This window comes from Salmo salar, chromosome ssa04 (assembly GCF_905237065.1).
Source record: "Salmo salar chromosome ssa04, Ssal_v3.1, whole genome shotgun sequence".
Taxonomy (NCBI): Eukaryota; Metazoa; Chordata; class Actinopteri; order Salmoniformes; family Salmonidae; genus Salmo; species Salmo salar.
Genome location: NC_059445.1, coordinates 20,452,114 through 20,472,481, shown reverse-complemented (window position 1 = coordinate 20,472,481; position 20,368 = coordinate 20,452,114). Strand labels below are relative to the sequence as shown.

The window sequence follows — 20,368 nt, the reverse complement described above, 5'->3', positions numbered from 1 at the left end:
ACACGCTCCATCAGGTAAATTTCACTGGTCATCCCCAAAGCCAACACCTCCTTTGGCCGCCTTTCCTTCCAGTTTTCTGCTGTCAATGACTAGAATGAATTGCAAAAATCATTGAAGCTGGAGACTTATATCTCCCTCTCTAACTTTAAGCATCAGCTGTCAGAGCAGCTTACCGATCACTGTACCTGTACACAGCCCATCTGTAAATAGCACACCCAACTACCTCATCCCCATATTGTTATTTATTTATTTTTGCTCTTTTGCACCCCAGTATCCCTACTTGCACATCATCATCTGCACATCTATCACTCCAGTGTTAATGCTAAATTGTAATTATTTCACCTCTATGGCCTATTTATTGCCTTACCTCTCTAATCTTACTACATTTGCACACACTGTACATAGATTTTTGTATTGTGTTATTGACTGTACGTATGTTTATCCCATGTGTAACTCTGTGTTGTTGTTTTGTCACACTGCTTTGCTTTATCTTGGCCAGGTCGCAGTTGTAAATGAGAACTTGTTCTCAACTGGCCTACCTGGTTAAATAAAGGTGAAATTTAAAATAAGGATTGTTTTGGACATTGTAATTGGTGTGTACAGTGTTAATTACACTAAATTACACAATTAATAGCTTTATATTTTCATTATAAATAGTGCATTATTTTAAAAAGTGAAATGCATCAGAGGATGCTGGTGGGAGGAGCTATAGGAGGACAGGCTCATTGTAATGGCTTGAATGGCATACCTGGAACTGTATCAGACATATGGAAACCACGTTTGACTCCGTTCCTTTAATTCCATTCCAGCCATTACAATGAGTCCATCCTCATATAGCTCCTCCCACCAGCCTCCACTGACACGCATCAATACTCAAATTCAAAAAATAACAATGGCAACAGAAGCAGGAGCTTGGCATATTCCATTTGATCAACCAGCAGAAAAAAAACTCTGAACATTATAAACAACATCACAAACTAAAACTGCTGAGGGAAAATCCAGAGACATTGTTGGCTGATTACACCCTAATTGGAGACTCTGTTCACAACGTTGACATCAGCTAACCGCTCGCCCACATGACGCCATATACGCTGTCTGCCATCTGCCCGGTACAGTTGAAACCAGGATTAATCCATGAAGAGCACACTTCTCCAGCGTGCCAGTGGCCAATCGAAGGTGAGCATTTGCCCACTGAAGTCGGTTACGAGGCAGGACTGCAGTCAGGTCAAGACCCTGGTGAGGATAACGAGCACGCAGATGAGCTTCCCTGAGACGGTTTCTGACAATTTGTGCAGATATTCTTCGGTTGTGCAAACCCACAGTTTAATAATCTGTCCAGGTGGCTGGTCTCAGACCATCCCGCAGGTTAAGAAGCCGGATGTGGAGGTCCTGGGCTCGTGTGGTCACACGTGGTCTGCGTTTCTGAGGCCAGTTGGACGTACTGCAAAATTCTTTAAAAACGACGGAGGCGGTTTATGGTAGAGAAACGAACATTAAATTCTCTGGCAACAGCTCTGGTGGACATTCCTGCAGTCAGCATGCCAATTGCACGCTTCCTGTAAAACTTGAGACATTGGAGGCATTGTGTTGTGTGAGTGGCCTTTTATTGTCCCCAAGAAGGTGCACCTGTGTAATGATCATGATGTTTAATTAGCTTCTTGATATGCCACACCTGTCAGGTGGATGGATTATCTTGGAAAAGGAGACATGCACACTAACAGAGATGTAAACCAATTTTTGTACAAAATTTAGGAGAAATAAGCTTTTTCTGCATATGGAACATTTCTGGGATCTTTTATTCCAGCTCATGAGAAATGGGACCAACACTTCACATGTTGCGTTTATATTTTTGCTCAGCATATTCTTTAAAGAACAAGTTAACTACTGACTTTCAGCATGCATATAGGGAAGGGGACTCAACTTGTACTGCAGTGACACAGATGACTGAGGATTGGCAAAATAAATGGATAATAAGATGATAGTTGGAGTTGTATTAGATTTCAGTGTAGCATTTGATGTTATTGATCATAATTAGTTAATGAAAAAACAAACTTGTTATGGATTTACATCACCTGCCATCACATGTTTGGAGAGTTACTTATCCAATTGAACTCAATGGAAGCTTCTCAACATCAGATATGTACAGTGCGGTATCCCTCAAGGCAGTTGCCTTGGGCCGTTTAATCTTCTCTATTTTTACAAATGATTTGCCACTTGTCTTACAAGAGGCTAAAATGACTATGTATGCTGATTGCACACGCTACACATCAGCACCTACAGCCAGTGAGCTCACTGAGACTCTTCGCAAGGAGTTATAGTTAGTGTCAGAATGGGTAATTAACAATAAACTGGTCTTAAATAAATCTAAAACCAAAAGCATTGTATTTGGTTCAAAGCATTCTCTTAGACCTAAACCTCAACTGGAGTTGGGCATAAAGGATGTGACCATTGGACAAGTTGAAGAAGCTGAACTCCTAGGAGTAACATTGGATGGTCAGTTATCATGGTCAAGTCGTCTTGTAAATGTGTTGTGAAGATGAGAGGTATGTCTATTATAAAAACATGTTCTGCGTTTGACACAAAGATCAACTGTACCATTTGTTCAGGCTTTGATCTTGTCCCATCTTGATTAGTCTGTTACGCGGAGTGGAACAGGGGAACCCAAGAGCAGACTCAGACAAGAAGACTGGGATAAAGTAACCAAGGTATTTATTGAAACAAGGGGGAGATGGAGTGCAGATCAGGGGAAGCTCGGGCATGTTGCTGGAAACCAGGTGCTGAGGCTGGAGTGAGAGGGGTTGGGACAGGGTAAGCAGGTCCGGAGGGAAATCTAAGGGAGTAGTAGAGTGGGTAATCCAGGACAGAGTAGCAGGATGACGAGACGTGGGACTGGAGACAGGGACCAGAGTCAGAGCGGGCAGAACTGTAGCGGAGAGGAAAACAGCGTTAGGCAAGGAAAACAGGCAAAACAGGATAACAAGATCTAATAGTAACAAACGGCTAGAAGCATATACTGACTGAGCAGAGATTACGATCTGGCAGCGTGGAAGTGGCAGGGCTGAGTATGGAACAGGGCTGATTATGGAACAAGTTGCCGCTGGTGGGGATCTGCTCTGACTCCAGCACACCTGTCTCCGCCCACACAATCACACACATGAGAGGGAGAGAGGGAAAGAGCACTGGGGGAGGCGGCAGGTCAAGGCAACACAGGATGAGCAGTAGAGGGCGTAGCAGGAGCAGATGTAACACTGTCAGGTAATATGGTGCAGTAAAGAAAGACCTTGCAAAATTGCAGCTGGCTCAAAAAAAAGCACCATGCCTTGCCATTAACTGCCCACACAGAACTAACATCAACAACATGCATGATAGTCTTTCATGGTTGAGAAGAAATTGACTACCTCTCTTCTAGACATACATATCCCACCAGACACGCCACTATGGGTTTCTTCATGGTACCTAAACCAAAAACAGATTTAATGCGTTGCTCAGTTATGTGTAGAGCCATGTCATCGTGGAATGCTTTAAAAAAAACAGATTAAAAGACATCTTGTATCACAGTGCTTCTCCTCTTTCTAAAAATCAAATTTAACTGTACTGTATATAAGAATATGTATATTTGAATAGTGTGCTAATAGTATTTTTGTTATCTCTTGGTGGCTTTCCTATATATAGTGCCTTCAGAAAGTATTCAGACCCCTTGACTTTTTCCACATTTTGTTACGTTACAGCCTTATTCTAAAATGGATTAAATTGTAAAAAATCCTCAGCAAACTACACACAATACCCCATAATGACAAAGCGAGAGCAGGTTTTTAGAATTTTTTGCAAATGTATTAACTAAATACCTTATTTACATAAGTATTCAGACCCTTTGCTATGAGACTCGAAATTGAGCTCAGGTGCATCCTGTTTCCATTGATCATCCTTGAGATGTTTCTACAACTTGACTGGAGTCCACCTGTGGTAAATTCAACTGATTGGACCTGATTTGAAAAGGCACACACCTGTCTATATAAGGTCCCACGGTTGACAGTGCATGTCAGAGCAAAAACCAAGCCATGAGGTTGAAGGAATTGTTCGTAGAGCTCCGAGACAGGATTGTGTTGAGGCACAGATCTGGGGAAGGGTACCAAAACATTTCTGCAGCATTGAAGGTCCCCAAGAACACCGTGACCTCCATCATTCTTAAATGGAAGAAGTTTGTAACCACCATGACTCTTCCTAGAGCTGGCCACCCGGCCAAACTGAGCAATCGTGGAACGATGGTTCCCAGTGGAACCACCACTTTTGGGGCGGCAGGTAGCCTAGTGGTTATAGTGTTGGGCTAGTAACCAAAAGGTTGCTGGATCGAATCCCAGAGCTGACAATGTAAAAATATGTTGTTCTGCCCTGAACAAGGCAGTTAACCCACTGTTCCCCGGTAGGCTGTCATTGTAAATAAGAATTTGTTCTTAACTGACTTGCCTAGTTAAATAAAGGTTGTTTTTTTTTAAATTGGGAGAAGGGCCTTGGTCAGGGAGGTGACCAAGGACCCGATGGTCACTCTGACAAAGCTGTAGAGTTCCTCTGTGGAGATGGGAGAAAATTCCAGAAGGCCAACCATCTCTGCAGCACTCTACCAATCAGGCCTTTATGGTAGAGTGGCCAGACAGAAGCCACTCCTCAGTAAAAAGCACATGACAGCCCACTTGGAGTTTGCCAAAAGGCACTTAAAGACTCTCAGACCATGAGAAACAAAATTCTCTGGTCTGATAAAACCAAGATTGAACTCTTTGGCCTGAATGCCAAGCTGGAGGAAACCTGGCACCATCCCTACGGTGAAGCGTGGTGGCAGCATCATGCTGTGGGGATGTTTTTCAGCGGCAGGGACTGGGAGACTAGTCAGAATCGAGGTAAATATGTATGGCGCAAAGTACGGAGAGATCCTTGATGAAAATCTGCTCCAGAGCGATCAGGACCTCAGGAAGGTTCACCTTCCAACAGGACAACAACCCTAAGCACACAGTCAAGACAATGCAGGACTGGCTTCTAAACAAGTCTCTGAACGTCCCAGCCAGACTTGAACCCGATCGAACATCTCTGGAGAGACCTGAAAATAGCTGTGCAGCAACGCTCCCCATCCAACCTGACAGAGCTTGAGAGGATCTGCAGAGAAGAATGGGAGAAACTCCCCAAATACAGGTGTGCCAAGCTTGTAGCGTCATACCCAAGATAACTCAGTGCTGTAATCGCTGCCAAAGGTGCTTCAACAAAGTACTGAGTCTATAAGTGTCTGAATACTTATATAAATGTGATTTCAGTTTATTTTTAATAAATTAACAAAAATGTCAACACTATTTTTGCTTTGTCATTATGGGGTATTGTGTGTAGATTGATGAGGGGGATTTTTTTTAAATCAATTTCAGAATAAGGCTGTAACGTAACAATGTGGAAAAAGTCAAGGGGTCTGAATACTTCCCGAAGACACTAACTCTATATTTAGAATTGAATTAATATCTTATGTTGTTCTTGTCTATTACTGTTCTGTACTTTGTCATGTATTTGTATGTTTAATGTGGACCCCAGGAAGAGTAGCTGATGCATGTGCAGTAGCTAATGAGGATCCTAATAAATAAACATGTAATGTATTACTAGTTAGTTTGTAGTTAGTTCTGTTGGTTTGGATGTAGTAGGGAACTGGAAGAGGTGAACTGAGGAAAGAATGAGTATGATGAGGCAGAGTAGATGATATGGTGATGGTGTCTGTAAAAATGCTTCACGGATGAAGAGTGTTGATACTGGAGTTTTATAGCGGGATAATGTTAGTGCCATAACCCTTAAATCTTGTACCCGTATAGGGGTTGGAAATGGCAGATTTCGGGGCCTCCTGAGTGGTGCAGCTGTAAGGCACTGCATCGCAGTGCTTGAGGCGTCACTACAGACCCGGATTTCGATCCCAGGCTGTGTCACAACCGCCATAGGGCGGCGCACAATTGGCCCAGCGTCGTCTGGGAGAGGCGAAGGCCGGGGTGGGCTTTACTTGGCTCATCACGCTCTAGCGACTCCTTGTTGAAGGCCGTGCGCCTGCACGCTGACTCCGGTCGTCAGCTGAACGATGTTTCCTTCGACACATTGGTGCAGCTGGCTTCCAGGTTAAGCGGGTGGGTGTTAAGAACCGCAGTTTGGCGGGTCATGTTTCGGCGGACGCATGACTTGACCTTCGCCTCGCCCAAGCCCATTGGGGACTTGCAGCGATGATACGAGATCCTAATTTGATCGCAATTGGATATCATGAAATTGGGGAGAAAAATGGGTAAACTACAACAACAACAAAAAAGATAAGCATAGGCTCTACAGTAAAATGCTGTAAATGACATCAGAACTAAGGCTCAGCGCTTCACAGCTCTGGATGGGTTTTGACTGACAGCCGTTCTGAACTTCTGCACCACACGGGACAAGAAGTTGCCCCCATCACTCCCGCTAATTGGCCAACTTTTGCAGATGTTTGGTTTTCTGAGGAGAGTGCTGTAAATTAAGAGGACTATGTATTCTGAAAGATGAGACGTTGAGGATTATAATAAATAAAAGAAATAGAAGGAGTCATGCGTGTATTCAGGTGAGTGCAATCAGGTTCATGATTTGTGGCAAATTTTCTTCACAATAGACAGACTTATTCTGTTCAGAACAACCCAGGGTATGATGCCATGTAATCTAGTAAATGTACATCAAACATAGTGATCATAAATGTTTACTGTGTTTATGATATGAATTTGATGATATGGAAATGTGAAGTGCACATTTGGACTCACCGGTTTTTTATTATAATTCATGGTTACCCCACGAATACAGACAGGGTCAGGATGGGAGTTACCTGGCCTATAACACAGCACACAATTCCAACAACGGCTAGAGTTCATGGAGGGAGCTCAAAGACTCAGGTGGCTCCTGCTTCTGCCTCCTCTGGGGTCATTGGGTCACAACGTGGGTGGCCGAGTATTAGCAAGGACGCTGACAAGCTGTACACCTGCCCACGTGTGGGAAGTGTTTTTCTAAGGCGAAATATGTGAAGCAGCATCAGACCAGTCACACCAAGAAGAGGCCCTTCAAGTGAAAACTGTTACAAGAGTTTCTCCTTCCTCCTGAGTAACCTTATCAGGCATAGGAGTCCACAAAGGGGAGAAATCGTAGCAGTGTGGCTTAAGTTTTACGCAGGGGATATCTGGGAACCATTCTTTAGTTTTATAGTTATCGTGAAGTGTTTTGGGTTAAGAGGGTTTTTGTGATTACTAAATCCCTCAGTTGAGCATCTGGGTATGCTCACATTCTCACATGATACAGACTTGTTGTTTGGAGTTCTTGCATAGCTGAAACACTGTCATTGACGAGTAACACTATATTCCTCTCTGGTTTTGCCTATGTTCTATTCGTAAAACAAATATAATGTCCCTCTTCTTTAACACCTTAATAACCCATTCTTTATAGGCCATTTATTGTACTTTTTCTAAGCAAGTTGGCTCTGTGCTTCAAAGATACTGATCATGAAAAGATTTGATGTGTAATCAAAGATGCTGGACAAACTCACTCGGGCAGTTTGCCAGTGAAGTAAATGGTTGCTACTGTCTACTTAACGGGGTGGCTCCCATAGACACCAATGCGATAGCATTTGGGTCTGGCCTACTTCATTGACTTACATTGAAACAGTAACAATGAGGGAGTGTGATGGTTGTCTAGAAGGGGCACAGCTTTTGTCATAATGTACTTTTCGTAGCAGGTTAAGGAGGACTTATGCAGAAAGTTGGGATAATTAACGTAGCTGGTTAGAAGAATTGGGTTACATTTAGGAAAAGGGATAGTTGTATCCCATCTAGACATGACTGAGTGGGATGTCTGCTTTCTCTTCCATCTCTGGTGTAATGTAACAAAGAGTATCTATTATATTGACAAGATAGGCAAGTGACCACTTTAACAATAGAAATACATGTCCTCAAAGATGGAAGGCCAATGAGAGGAAAGATAGGCCTGTGAACAACATGCCATATAGCTAGATAGAGGACTCCTCTTTGTATCTGTGACAGCCTGACCAGCGCTCTCAATTTTAAAGTAGTAAATGTCTTTATTAGCTGATTGCTCCCAACCCAGTTGATTACTTTAAAATGGTGAAAGCCCTCAATGGCAATGTTCATGGTAAAACCGGTTATATCCATGAGTCCTTAATCTCTCTGATATAAAGAAATATTTTTCAAAGTTGCCTAAATGCCACGTGCGTCTACTTATATCAGTGCATTCATAACAACCTACCCGTCCTAAACATTACTTCTATTCGATCAGAAAGATCAAATAAGTCTCACGTAGCACATTACGTTGTTGTTGACCAAGTTCGACTGATTGACCGCCATACAAAAATGCCTCACTTCATGGGCTTATTTTCGTGGACAGATTTTGGGTGGATTAAAACCTCTCGCTTCGCCTCGTCCTCTGAATGAAATAAGCAGTACCGTGGTTCTTATGCCGCGTTCAAAATAACTGGGAACCCCGATTTTAGCGCGTTCAAAACAATTGGGACATCGGGAAAAAACGAGCCCGACTGGGAAAAATCGATTCGAACGGTCATCCAACTCCGAATTCCAACTCAAACTCGGCCCACTTTCTATAGCTCCGACTTCCCTACCTAAAAATCACTGACGTCATGATTTGACCTCGTATTTTTCCAAGATCCCAGTTGTGTTGAACCCGAGAAAAGAACAGCGCACATACACCTCTTATTTAGTCACGCCCTCTGAGCTATGACGCCAACCAATAACATCCGTTCTCTTCAGTATTAACGGTAGTAAATAATGACTAAGAACAATTTCCATGTTAGCGGTTTTATTGTTGTTATTTCGACCTTTATTAAACACCATGGAACTTAAGATATGATTCATTTAACTGCACAGCATCACATGCATACCCCATGTAGTCTTTAATTCGCGTTGGAGACAGGACTGATACACGTTATACGCTAGCTAGCTGCAAACGTTAGCCAACAATGGCTAACTTTATGGTTTTTCACACTCAAATAGCCTCCATCATGGAGATGCTAGCGAATTCAGCCGTGGCAGATATATGTAAACTCATAGACGACGACTATGCAGTTTTTCGTTTGGAAATAACTCAAAGCCAGAAAGAAAACAGGGCATTGCAGAGGAAACTACATATACTGGAAATGAATGTGGCACGGGAGCGCGCAGAGAAGACAACGCAGGAGCGCGTGCTCACCAGTCGTCCCAGTAGTGTCCTCGACCGATACAAAGGAATGGCAAGAGGTACACTTTGCAGGGAGCTGTCTCGCCGTTCCCCTGAAATTCCTATAATCACACTCAATTTAAAGAATGCGATGCATGGAACATAATCAATGAGATAAATAGTATACCAAGAAGTTATGTTAACTGATACCTTACATCCTTGTCAATTGTAGACAAAAGGTTTCCATCCAATTAGCGACAGATGTCCATGCAAATATTCAAAATACGCATAAAGAAAATATGCGCATTTTTCCAAAACTATCTTGTTTGCATTCAGTTTTTATGCCAGTAAAGTCATAGGTCTACCATATATAAAAAACAAAAAAAACAATGACCGCTGTGATGGAAACATGACGTGTCGGTACAATACAATTCTATAAATGCCAACAGATCATTTGTTCGTTTGACAGGGTGGGATCTTTTTGTGTCGGTAAAGTTAATTATGCGCAGATATTGATATAATAACCATCATATCCAAGTAAACTTGGAGTCACGCCAGGATATGGTGTGGTTCTCCCACTAGAACTCAGGAAACCATGCAGTTTATTAGGCTACAGATGAAATAAATTCACTGGGTGGTGCACGGTGATGAGCGTGATGCTGCTTTACAATAAATATCGAGGGTCGATGCTTGACTGCGGTTTGACAAATACAAATATTCTCGCACTATATCTGTGTTGGCTAGAGCACACGTACCAAGACCAGAGTAGGCAAATGTACTATTTAAAGCAAAATTTTCTGTGACAAAACTCTCGAGGTGAAAATGTGTTGTAAACATATTGAACGTTAGATTTCTATTCAGTACATTAAAACTTCACTTGTGAAAAAGTACATTGTGTGCACTTATTACGCACAGATTTTTATCCACGACAAGTTCATTTGGTGGAAACATTCCACTGGTGGGAAAATACGCATTTTCTTTTTGCGAACTCCAGAATATTCTCATGAAAATCTTAAGCCAATTGGATGGAAATTTAGCTACTGTTATGTATCCGCCAAACGGACTTCTTGCTGATAAAAATCAGTGCATGATGATATGGTACACACACGATGTACTTGCATTAAATAGCAAATGTGCCTACTTTTGCGGGTGCAGCTCAGGGTTTCCCAAACTCGGTCCTGGGGCCCTGTGGGTGTATGTTTAGTTTTTTTGCCCTAGCGCTAAACGGCTGATTCGAATTATGAAAGCTTGATGATGAGTTGGGTATTTAAATCAGCTGTGTAGTGCTAGGGACCCTGGTGAGCACGCAGATGAGCTTCCCTGAGATGGTTTCTGACAGTTTGTGCAGAAACGATCCCGCAGGTGAAGAAGCCGGATGTGGAGGTCCTGGGCTGGTGTGGTTACACATGGCCTTCAGTTGTGAGGCCGGTTGGACATACTGCCAAATTCTCTAAAATGACGTTGGAGACGGCTTATGGTAGAGAAATGAACATTAAATTCTCTGGCAACAGCTCTGGTGGACATTCCTGCAGTAAGCATACAAATTGCACACTGCCTCAAAACTTGAGACATCTGTGGCATTATGTTGTGACAAAACTGCATATTTTAGTGGCCTTTTATTGTCCCCAGCATTAGGTGCACCTGTGAAATGATCATGCTGTTTAATCAGCTTCTTGATATGCCACACCTGTCGATTGCATGGATTATCTTGGCAAAGGAGAAATTCTCACTAACAGGGATGTAAATAAATGTTTGCGCAAAATTTGAGAGAAATAAGCTTTTTGTGCATGTGGAACATTTCTGGGATCTTTTATTTCAGCTTTTGAAACATGGGAGCAACACTTTACATGTTGCGTTTGTTTTGGTTCAATATAGTATGATATGTTACATTTACATAAGACAGGGTTAATTAAGGCAAAAACAAAAGTAGGGTGGGTGTATAATTCAAATGTCTTGCAACGTAAAAGTTGCGAGTACGAATATCATCACTGACAATTTTAGCTAATTAACAAATTTGAGAGAAATACGTTTTTGTGCATAGGAAGCATTTCTGGGATCTTTTATGTCAGCCCATGAAACATGGGACCAACTCTTTACATGTTGCATTTATACTTTTGGTGAGTGTACCAAAACCAGATACTTTTAGACTTTTACTCAAGTATTTCACTGGGTGACTTTTACTTTTACTTTAGTCATTTTCTATTAAGTTATCTTTACTTTTACTCAAGTATAACAATTGAGTACTTTCTCCACCACTGCTAGCAAAATACATTTTACTAGCTAGGTTTCCATCCAATTGGCGACAGATTTTCATGCGACTATTACAAAATTTGACATGTTGTGGATAAAAATCAGTGCGTGATGACTTAGTGCGCACACAATTTACTTTTTTGTTTAAGTTTTTATGTACCGAATGAAAATAAAAAGTTAATGTGTTTTCATCACATTTTCAACTCGACGGGTAGTTTTGTCACAACTGTTGCATTAAATAGCAAATGTACCTACTCTGGTCTTGGCACATGTGCTCTATCCAACAGCTCTCAGATACAGTGCGGGGAGGCTAGTCTAAATAATGAGGTTATTATGGATATGAGCAAGAATATTTTTATTTGTCAAATGGCAGTCCAGCATCGATCATTATGTCACCAGAATAAGATTCTCGATATTTATTGGAAATGAGCATCAAGATCACCATCCACTTTCACCACCCTGTGAAGTTCATCATCACTTATTTCATCTGTAGCCTAATAAACTGCATCGTTTCCCGAGTCATAGTATAATCGCGTGATTGGTTATTATATCTATATTTCCACCACCATTTCTTGTATAATTAATTTTACCAACACACAAAGATCCCACCATGTCGAACGAACAAATTATCTGTCAGCATTTTAAAAATTGTACCGAAACTTCCTGTTTCCATTACAGCTGTCGTGATTTCTTTTTATATGGTATGACAGGGATCATCAACTAAATTCAGCCACAGCACTTTTTTTCTTTTCTTGAGCGGATGGTCAGGGTGCCGGAAAACAATTACAAATAATTTGTAGACTGCAAATGAACCGCAAGAAGCACAAACAGATATAATGTTTGACTAAAACATAATCATTTTAAACCTGGTTTACATATGTATACGATCGCCTGTCTCTATTCTTCATTGGAATACTTGGGAACAGATTTCTTAAATTAAAATAAATTGGAACTGATTTCCTTGTGTTTTTAGTCTTATGTCCAACAATGGGAAGAAGAAAAAAAATGTGCTCAGAAAACTTTAAGGGCCACATAACCACCCGCGGGCCAAATTTGGCCCGCTAGCCACCAGTTGAGGAACCTTGCGGTATGACTTTACTTGTATGAAAACTGTGGATGGAAACGTGGTTAATGTCGATAGTGTACAATATAGAGTTGAGCATTGACAGTACCTAACTTAACCACCCCTTTCCCCCAATCACTCTCAGGTGAAGGACATCTCACAGGAGGCCACAGGACCTTTGCAAATCCAGCAGGACACAACACGTGGAGAGATGACCAACCCATAACAATAGATGAGGAGAGTGGAACCTCAACCCAGCATGTTATCGTGATAGAGGTTAGTGTCATAGTGTGACTTAAAAAATTACAGTACATCAAATGTGGCTAATTTATTTCAGGAAGTCTCCCCTCAGCTATTCATTAGCTTACATGTACATCCTAAGTTATCTGCCATAGGGGAGCTTGTAAGACTTCCATACGACATTGTTATCCAATTCTATTTATGTACCGGAATAACCTAATTTCTTCTTGTCAGTCTGCAGAAGCTGCGGGTCCTGGGGTTCTGCAGGAGAGGCCTGAAGGAGAGGAGGACCCAAGACACAGAAGAGACATCCAGACTGGAGAGTCTGGAACGCCCCCTGAAGCCATGGAGGACCTCATCTCCGCCGCACCCCTTCCCAGGACCCAAGACAGCATCACAGAGGTCAGTGGAATGCCGAACGCTGTCCTCAAGTCAGAGACAGAATTTAATTGTAACACAAAGGCTCTTACACACAGCATCTGAGAGACTGGGTCTGGGGAGACTGGGCTGTCCTCCTGCTCCCAGCTCAGAGTATTTACCGGTATTTCACCAGAGCCAGAGAACGGTTTATTCTCTTGGCGATGGTGACGCGTTAGACACTGGCGTTGATGATCTGTCTTGTTCTTACACTGCAGAGATGGAAAAGTAAGATCAAGGTGTCAGAAACAATAGAACTACTACAGAGGCCGAGATGCAGCAGACCACAAAAACTGAAATTTACACCAATTACTGTCAATATTCAGACTCCTTGACTTTTTCTACATTTTGTTACGTTACAGCCTTATTATAAAATGTATTAAATTGTTTTTTTCCCTTCATCAATCTACACACAATACCCCATAATAACATCACAATACCCCATAATAACATCACAATACCCCATAATGACATCACAATACCCCAAAATGACAAAACAAAAACAGGTTGTTAGAAATGTTGGCAAAAAATAAACAAATAAATGAAATTGATATCACATTTACATAAGTATTCAGACTGTTTACTCAGTGCTTTGCTGAAGCACCGTTGGCAGCGATATCAGCCTCAAGTCTTCTTGGGTATGACACTACAAGCTTGGCACACATGTATTTGGGGAGTTTCTCCCATTCTTCTCTGCAGATCCTCTCAAGCTCTGTCAAGTTGGATGGGGAACGTTGCTGCACAGCTATTTTCAGGTCTCTCCAGAGATGTTCGATCAGGTTCAAGTCCAGGCTCTGGCTGGGCCACTCAAGGATATTCAGAGACTTGTCCCGAAGCCACTCCTGCGTTGTCTTGGCTGCGTGCTTAGGGTCGTTGTTCTGTTGGAAGGTGAACCTTCGCCCCAGTCTGAGGTCCTGAGCTCTCTGGAGCAGGTTTTCCTCAAGGATCTTTCTGTACTTTGCTCCGTTCATCTTTGCCTCGATCCTGACTAGTCTCCCAGTCTCTGCCGCTGAAAAACATCCCCACAGCATGCTGCCACCACCATGCTTCACCATAGGGATGGTGCCAGGTTTCCTCCAGACATGACGATTGTCATTCAGGCCAAAGAATTTAATCTTGTTTTTATCAGACCAGAGAATCTTGTTTCTCATGGTCTGAGAATCCTTTAGGTGCCTTTTGGAAAACTCCAAGCAGGCTGTCATGTGCCTTTTTACTGAGGAGTGGCTTCCGATCCGATCTGTGCTTCGACGCAATCCTGTCTCGGAGCTCTACAGACAATTCCTTTGACCTCATGGCTTGGTTTTTGCTCTGACATGCACTGTCAACTGTGGGACCTTTATATAGACAGGTGTGTGCCTTTCCAAATCATGTCCAATGAATTGAATTTACCACAGGGAGACTCCAATGAAGTTGTAGAAACATCTCAAGGATGATCAATGGAAACAGGATGCACCTGAGCTCAATTTCGAGTCTCATAGCAAAGGGTCTGAATACTTATGTAAATAAGGTATTTCTGTTTTAATTTATTTTTTACAAATTTGCAAAAATCACGTGCCAAAATGGCTGAACATATTTTCAAGCCTGACATCTTAAAATGACCTTAGCAATCAGGCTTTTATTACTCATATCACATGTATATACTGTATTTTATACCATCTACTGCACCTTGCCTATGCCGCTCGGCCATCGCTCATCCATATACTTATATGTACATATTCTCATTCACCCCTTTAGATTTGTGTGTATTAGGTACTTGTTGGGGAATTGTTAGATTACTTGTTAGATATTACTGCACTGTCAAAACTCGAAGCACAAGCATTTCGCTACACTCGCATTAACATCTGCTAACCATGTGTATGTGACCAATAAACTTTGATTTGATTTGAGATGTACGGCGTTTCCTCCGACACATTGGTGCGGCTGGCTTCCAGGTTAAGTGGGCATTGTGTCAAGAAGCAGTGCAGCTTGGTTGGGTTGTGTTTCGGAGGACGCACGGCTCTCGACCTTCGCCTCTCCCGAGTCCGTACGGGAGTTGCAGCGATGAGACAAGACTGTAACTACCGATTGGATACCACAAAATTGGGGAGAAAAAAGGGGTAAAATAAAATATGTTGAAAGTGTGTTTTATTATCTATGTGTGTGTACGTACCTGAGGGTGTGTATGTCTGTGTAATCTGTTCCAGGAGGAGGAGGGTCCAGAGTTGCTGTCGGTGAAGGAGGAGGGATGTGAGGAGGGTCTGGGGAACCCTGAGGGGAACATGGTCATGGAGGACAACCAGACTCCACCTCCTCCTGAACCCACAGAGGAACCAGTTGAGCAGAACAGGACCACACACAGTCTCACTGAGGTGAGCCCACTGTAAACTACTGTCTGTATGGTATTAGGTCAGGGCCTGTATCCACAAAGTGTCTCAGAGTAGGAGTGCTGATCTAGGATCAGTTTTGCCTTTTATATCATAATGAATAAGACTATGTAGACCAGTAGCGGTCAGTGCCCCCCCCCCGTTTCGCTTGCTTTTGTTTAAGAAACGTTTTTCAACAGAATCTGTGAAATGAATACACCCCCGACGGCACGTAAACACAGTTCACTTTCAAACTCTCTTCCTCTCACCTTTTCCTTTCGTTTGTGGACTTCAATGCACAACACATCACCTGTATTTGACCAGACAAAAAAAACTTTCAAAACCAAACCATGTCATAACCGCTACACATAGCCTACATCGTTGTCCCCATATTAGCTAAAGTAACATCCTAGTCAACATTGCTAATAGAATTAATGCGTTAGTAAACCTGCTACAATCATGCAGTAACATTAGTGTATAGTCAGTAAGCGGTTTAGCAGTTACACCAGCGACCCCGGTGGAAATTAATTAATAAAACCAAAAGCTTACCTTGACTTGGAAGAGTTCCAGTGTTGTGTTAGATAGTCATAGCCAGCTAGCTAACATAGTATCCCTCTGTTTGAGCCGGGTGTTTGTTGGCTAAACTAGCCAGCTGCATTTGCTAAGTAAGTGAAACTAAAAGTGAAAAAAAATGACTCTCTTTCTCTCTTGCTTCTCCTTAATTTTTGAAGAAATGAATTTGTTGAAAACCATTAAACTATTGTCTTCCTCTCTCTTTGAGTCAACAACTCACCACATTTTATGCACTGCAGTGCTAGCTAGCAGTAGCTTATGCTTTCAGTTCTAGATTCTCTGATCCTTTGATTGGGTGGATAACATGTCAGTTCATGCTGCAAGAGCTCTGATAGGTTGGAGGACGTCCTATGGAAGTTGTCATAATTACTGTGTAAGTCTATGGAAGGGGGTGGGAACCAAGGGCCTCCTAAGTTTTGTATTGAAGTCAGTGTACCAAGAGGAGGACCGACGCTAGCTGTCCTCCAGCTACATCATGGTGCTACCCTACAGAGTGCTGTTGAGGCTACTGTCGACCTTCATTGCAAAACAGTGTGTTTTAATGAATTATTTGGTGACGTGAATATATTTAGTATTATTTTATCTAAAAAGGATAACTTTTTAAATGTTTTACCATTTTTATTTTTATGAAATTCACTGAGCAGGATGGTCCTCCCCTTCCTCCTCAAATTAGCCTCCACTGATGTAGACAGGTGGGGACCTTATCCTCGATCAGCACTTCTACTCTGAGACTCTTTGTGGATACTGCCCCTGGTCTTGATAAATTCTGTCTTAAGTGTGGGACCATGCCTTTCAATTATCAAACCATTAGAGTGTTAAGTAATCAAATCAACTAACATGTTTGCATAGTATTCATAGCAATCCATCATTGCCCAATCAGATGATGCTCCATAGCAGGGTGCTCATATCAGATGTCTTGATTCAACATCCTCTCACTCTGTATCTCTTACAGTCAGTAGACATGGAGGATGGGAAGCCTGATCTGCTGCTGGTCAAAGAGGAGACAATAGAAGACGGACCAGAGAACATCGATCTGCTGAGTGAATTAAAGATAGGGGAGCAAGGTAAGGGAGAAATACATATAGCCTAGATACAGTAATAGATCTTCAATGGGAATAGTGATACACCTGGATACACATTTATTTCTTAATTTTATTCATTCATAAAATGAAATCAATACAACTTATGTTTACATTTAAAAAAATAATGTAGGAACTTGACCAGGTAATTGACCAAAAAAACGTAGAACTCCATATGTAGAATTCTCTCTGCTATTATTGTAAAGTATTTTGTAACCTCTTCCTGCAGGTGGTTGGCTGGAGGCTAACAGAGGAGACTGGGTGGCCATCTTAGATTCCCAGACCCAGACGGGTGCAGCCATGGGCCCAGGGGACAACATCACTGAGCAGGCCAGGACCAGAGGCAACATAGTGGAGGTCAGTGGATGGGACAGCGTCCTCAACTCTGGGCTGGGGAACAACACTGTTAACCACAACCAGAAACAGACAGTAGAACACAAAACAACCAAACTTAGTCTCCATAACAATAGACTGGCTGAGACCAGGGCGAGGTGTAGATTTGGTCTGCAGGGACGGGGAGGTGTCAATATGCGGCAGGAGAGAACAGACACAGACTCTACTAGCAATGCTCCATCCTGCTCCTATAGTTGTGATTCAGAGAGACTGATGGCACCTCAGGTTAACCCCCTAACAGGTGCTGCCTTCAGCCTGCCTTCTATAGGATCTATCAACTGGAACATGGACCCTGCAACAACACAGACACTCCCTGACTTTTGTCCTCCACACACTCCTAATAAACCAGACCTCAGACAATGCCAGTGCATTGTCTGTGCTTCATCTACTCTGCCAGTGTTTTAGAGGTAGTAGGGAACTGGTTAAGGTCAACTGAGGAAAGAATGAGTATGATAATGCAGAGTAGGTTACATGGTGATGGTTGGTGTGATGGTGTAAAAATGCTTCACTGACGAAAATTGAGAACCTTGTCCTGTTGTTTGATGCAGATGTTTTAATTAGGAAATTATAGTGCTTTAATTCATGTCTACTTGACATGAAGATGTGTGCAATGCAATGGTACCAGATTTACACAAAAGGTAAACCATAATGTTACCATAATGAGTTATTCTACTTGTCACATGTCGTTTTGTGCAATAAAACTACTGTACTTCACATTATGTGAGTGCATTAACATTTTGTTAAAATTAAATACAACATTGACTGTGCTGACTGACATGGTTATTTTTGTATCATTGCAGGGACTGTTTCCCTTATGTCAGTCGAACCAAACCATTATACTTAATTCTTGAATCAACACATAGGGACAATTTTTATAATAAACTCCAATGGCTCCATATTGTTAGGTACTTAAATCACAGTATCAGAGATGGGCTTGACTGTGGTTAACATTTTATAATATTGTGTACAGCAAAAACGTTTGTATATAAAACATTATGCTTTTCTCTTCAATTTTTGCTTACAGCCTGCAGTCCATGAGGACCGACTGATATCCAGTGTTGCTGGTGGGAGAAACTGGACCTCTGAAGCAGCTGGTCACAAACCCTGGCCCCGGATCAGAACCATGGATCAGGAGCCGTCGCTCCAGGAGCCATCGCTTTTCCTTCCCAAGTCGGAACCAGGACCCAACCACGAGGGACAGAGACTCCACCACCACACAGAACACAATCAGTGGACAGGTAGACTGAACATCCTCAGTCCTGGTGGTCATCAGAGAGACAGAGGCTCCAGCCAGGGATCCAGTCTGCAGCCCAGACCCTTCTCTTCACAGTCTCAGTGCAGGGATGGAGCAGGGCCTGGGGCTGATGGAGATAGACCCTCCTGTTCCTATGATACAAACACCACAGTATCCATGATGAACAGAGCAGGTCACCCTGGGCTTCAGCCTTCATGGAGAGTGGTGGGTGGTAGTCTATCAGGAAATCTGTCTTCTCCTTCAGAATCTCATCTAATGCCTGGTGAATGGGTTCATAGAAGACCTGGACCTGGGTCTAGCCTTCCTCAGTTACCTCATGGTTACCCCACCAATACAGACAGGGTCAGGATGGGCGTTCACCACAAGAGGTACCTAGCCTATAACACAGCACACAATCCCAACAACACCCAAACAATGGCTAGAGGTCAAGGAGGGAGCTCAAAGACTAACCACCTGAGGGTGCTGGCTCCTGCTTCTACCTCCTCTGACGTCATTGGGTCACAACATGGGAAGTCGAGCATTAGGACGGACTCCGACAAGCCGTATGCCTGCCCCACGTGTGGGAAGCGCTTCACTGAGGCGACTTATGTGAAGAGGCACCAGACCGTTCACACCAAGGAGAGGCCCTTCAAGTGCAAACTATGTTACAAGAGCTTCTCCTTCCTGAGTAACCTTATCAGACATAGGAGTATTCACAACGGGGAGAAATCGTAGCAGTGTGGCTTGAGATGTACACAGGGGATATCTGGGAACTATTCTTTAGCTGACATATTATAGTTATCATGTGGAGTGATCTGGGGTAAGAGGGTTTTTTGGTGATTACTAAATCCCTCAGTTGAGCATCTGGGTACGCTCACATTCTCAGATGATAGACTTGTTGTTTGGTGTGCTGGCATAGCCAAAATACTGTCATTGAAGTGTAACTATATTCCCCCTATGAATTTCTCTTTGTCTATGTTCTATTCATAACAAATATAATGTCCCTCTTCTTTATAACACCTTTATAACACCCACTCCCCCAAAACATTTGACATAATCAGGTGGTACCTGTTCCTTTATGTACTATAAATAGGTGATCAAATCTGTTAATAAATAAAAATGAATGTTGTCCTTTTGGTATGTTGACTTTTTATTTTCTTGTTTATCATTTAGAATTAAAGTGGTCTTAGTTTCATTGGCTTCCTTCGAAGTTAGAACCTATAGGTTTCCGTCCTTTCCACAGATGGGATCTAGCTAGCCCTTATTTTTAGGTAATTCTAGTCTTCTTTGAGCTTGAACGATAGTGATCATGAATAGAAGGTTTGATGTGTAATTTAATAGGCAGAACCATATTTCAAAGAACAGCATGGGAGGTGTGATGACGCGAAAGCTTAAGAATGGTGCTAAGTTCAGACCTTCATCTCCGGAGTACACAATCTTGTCTTTAGGTCTTCTTGGTCTCTAGAGGATCACAAAATGGAATCGGTGGGCAGTGGTGATGTAGACCAGGATGAAGTGGGTCTACCTGCAGCGACAGGTGTGGTAGAGACTTCCAATATTTGCCCTGTGAAACCTA

At 42.4% G+C, this 20,368-nt stretch overlaps 1 protein-coding gene across 1 annotated transcript; it reads left to right on the top strand.

The window, feature by feature from the left end:
* Nucleotides 1-8,775: 8,775 nt before the first annotated feature.
* On the top strand, nt 8,776-19,932 carry LOC106602606 (transcriptional regulator prz1-like). The gene is made up of 7 exons (XM_014195344.2): nt 8,776-9,281; nt 12,660-12,790; nt 12,989-13,156; nt 15,355-15,519; nt 17,039-17,150; nt 17,395-17,522; nt 18,583-19,932. Exons 1-7 carry the CDS (start codon nt 9,005-9,007, stop codon nt 19,525-19,527), a joined length of 1,926 nt encoding a protein of 641 aa, XP_014050819.2. The 5' UTR covers nt 8,776-9,004; the 3' UTR covers nt 19,528-19,932.
* The last annotated feature ends 436 nt before the right edge of the window (nt 19,933-20,368 follow it).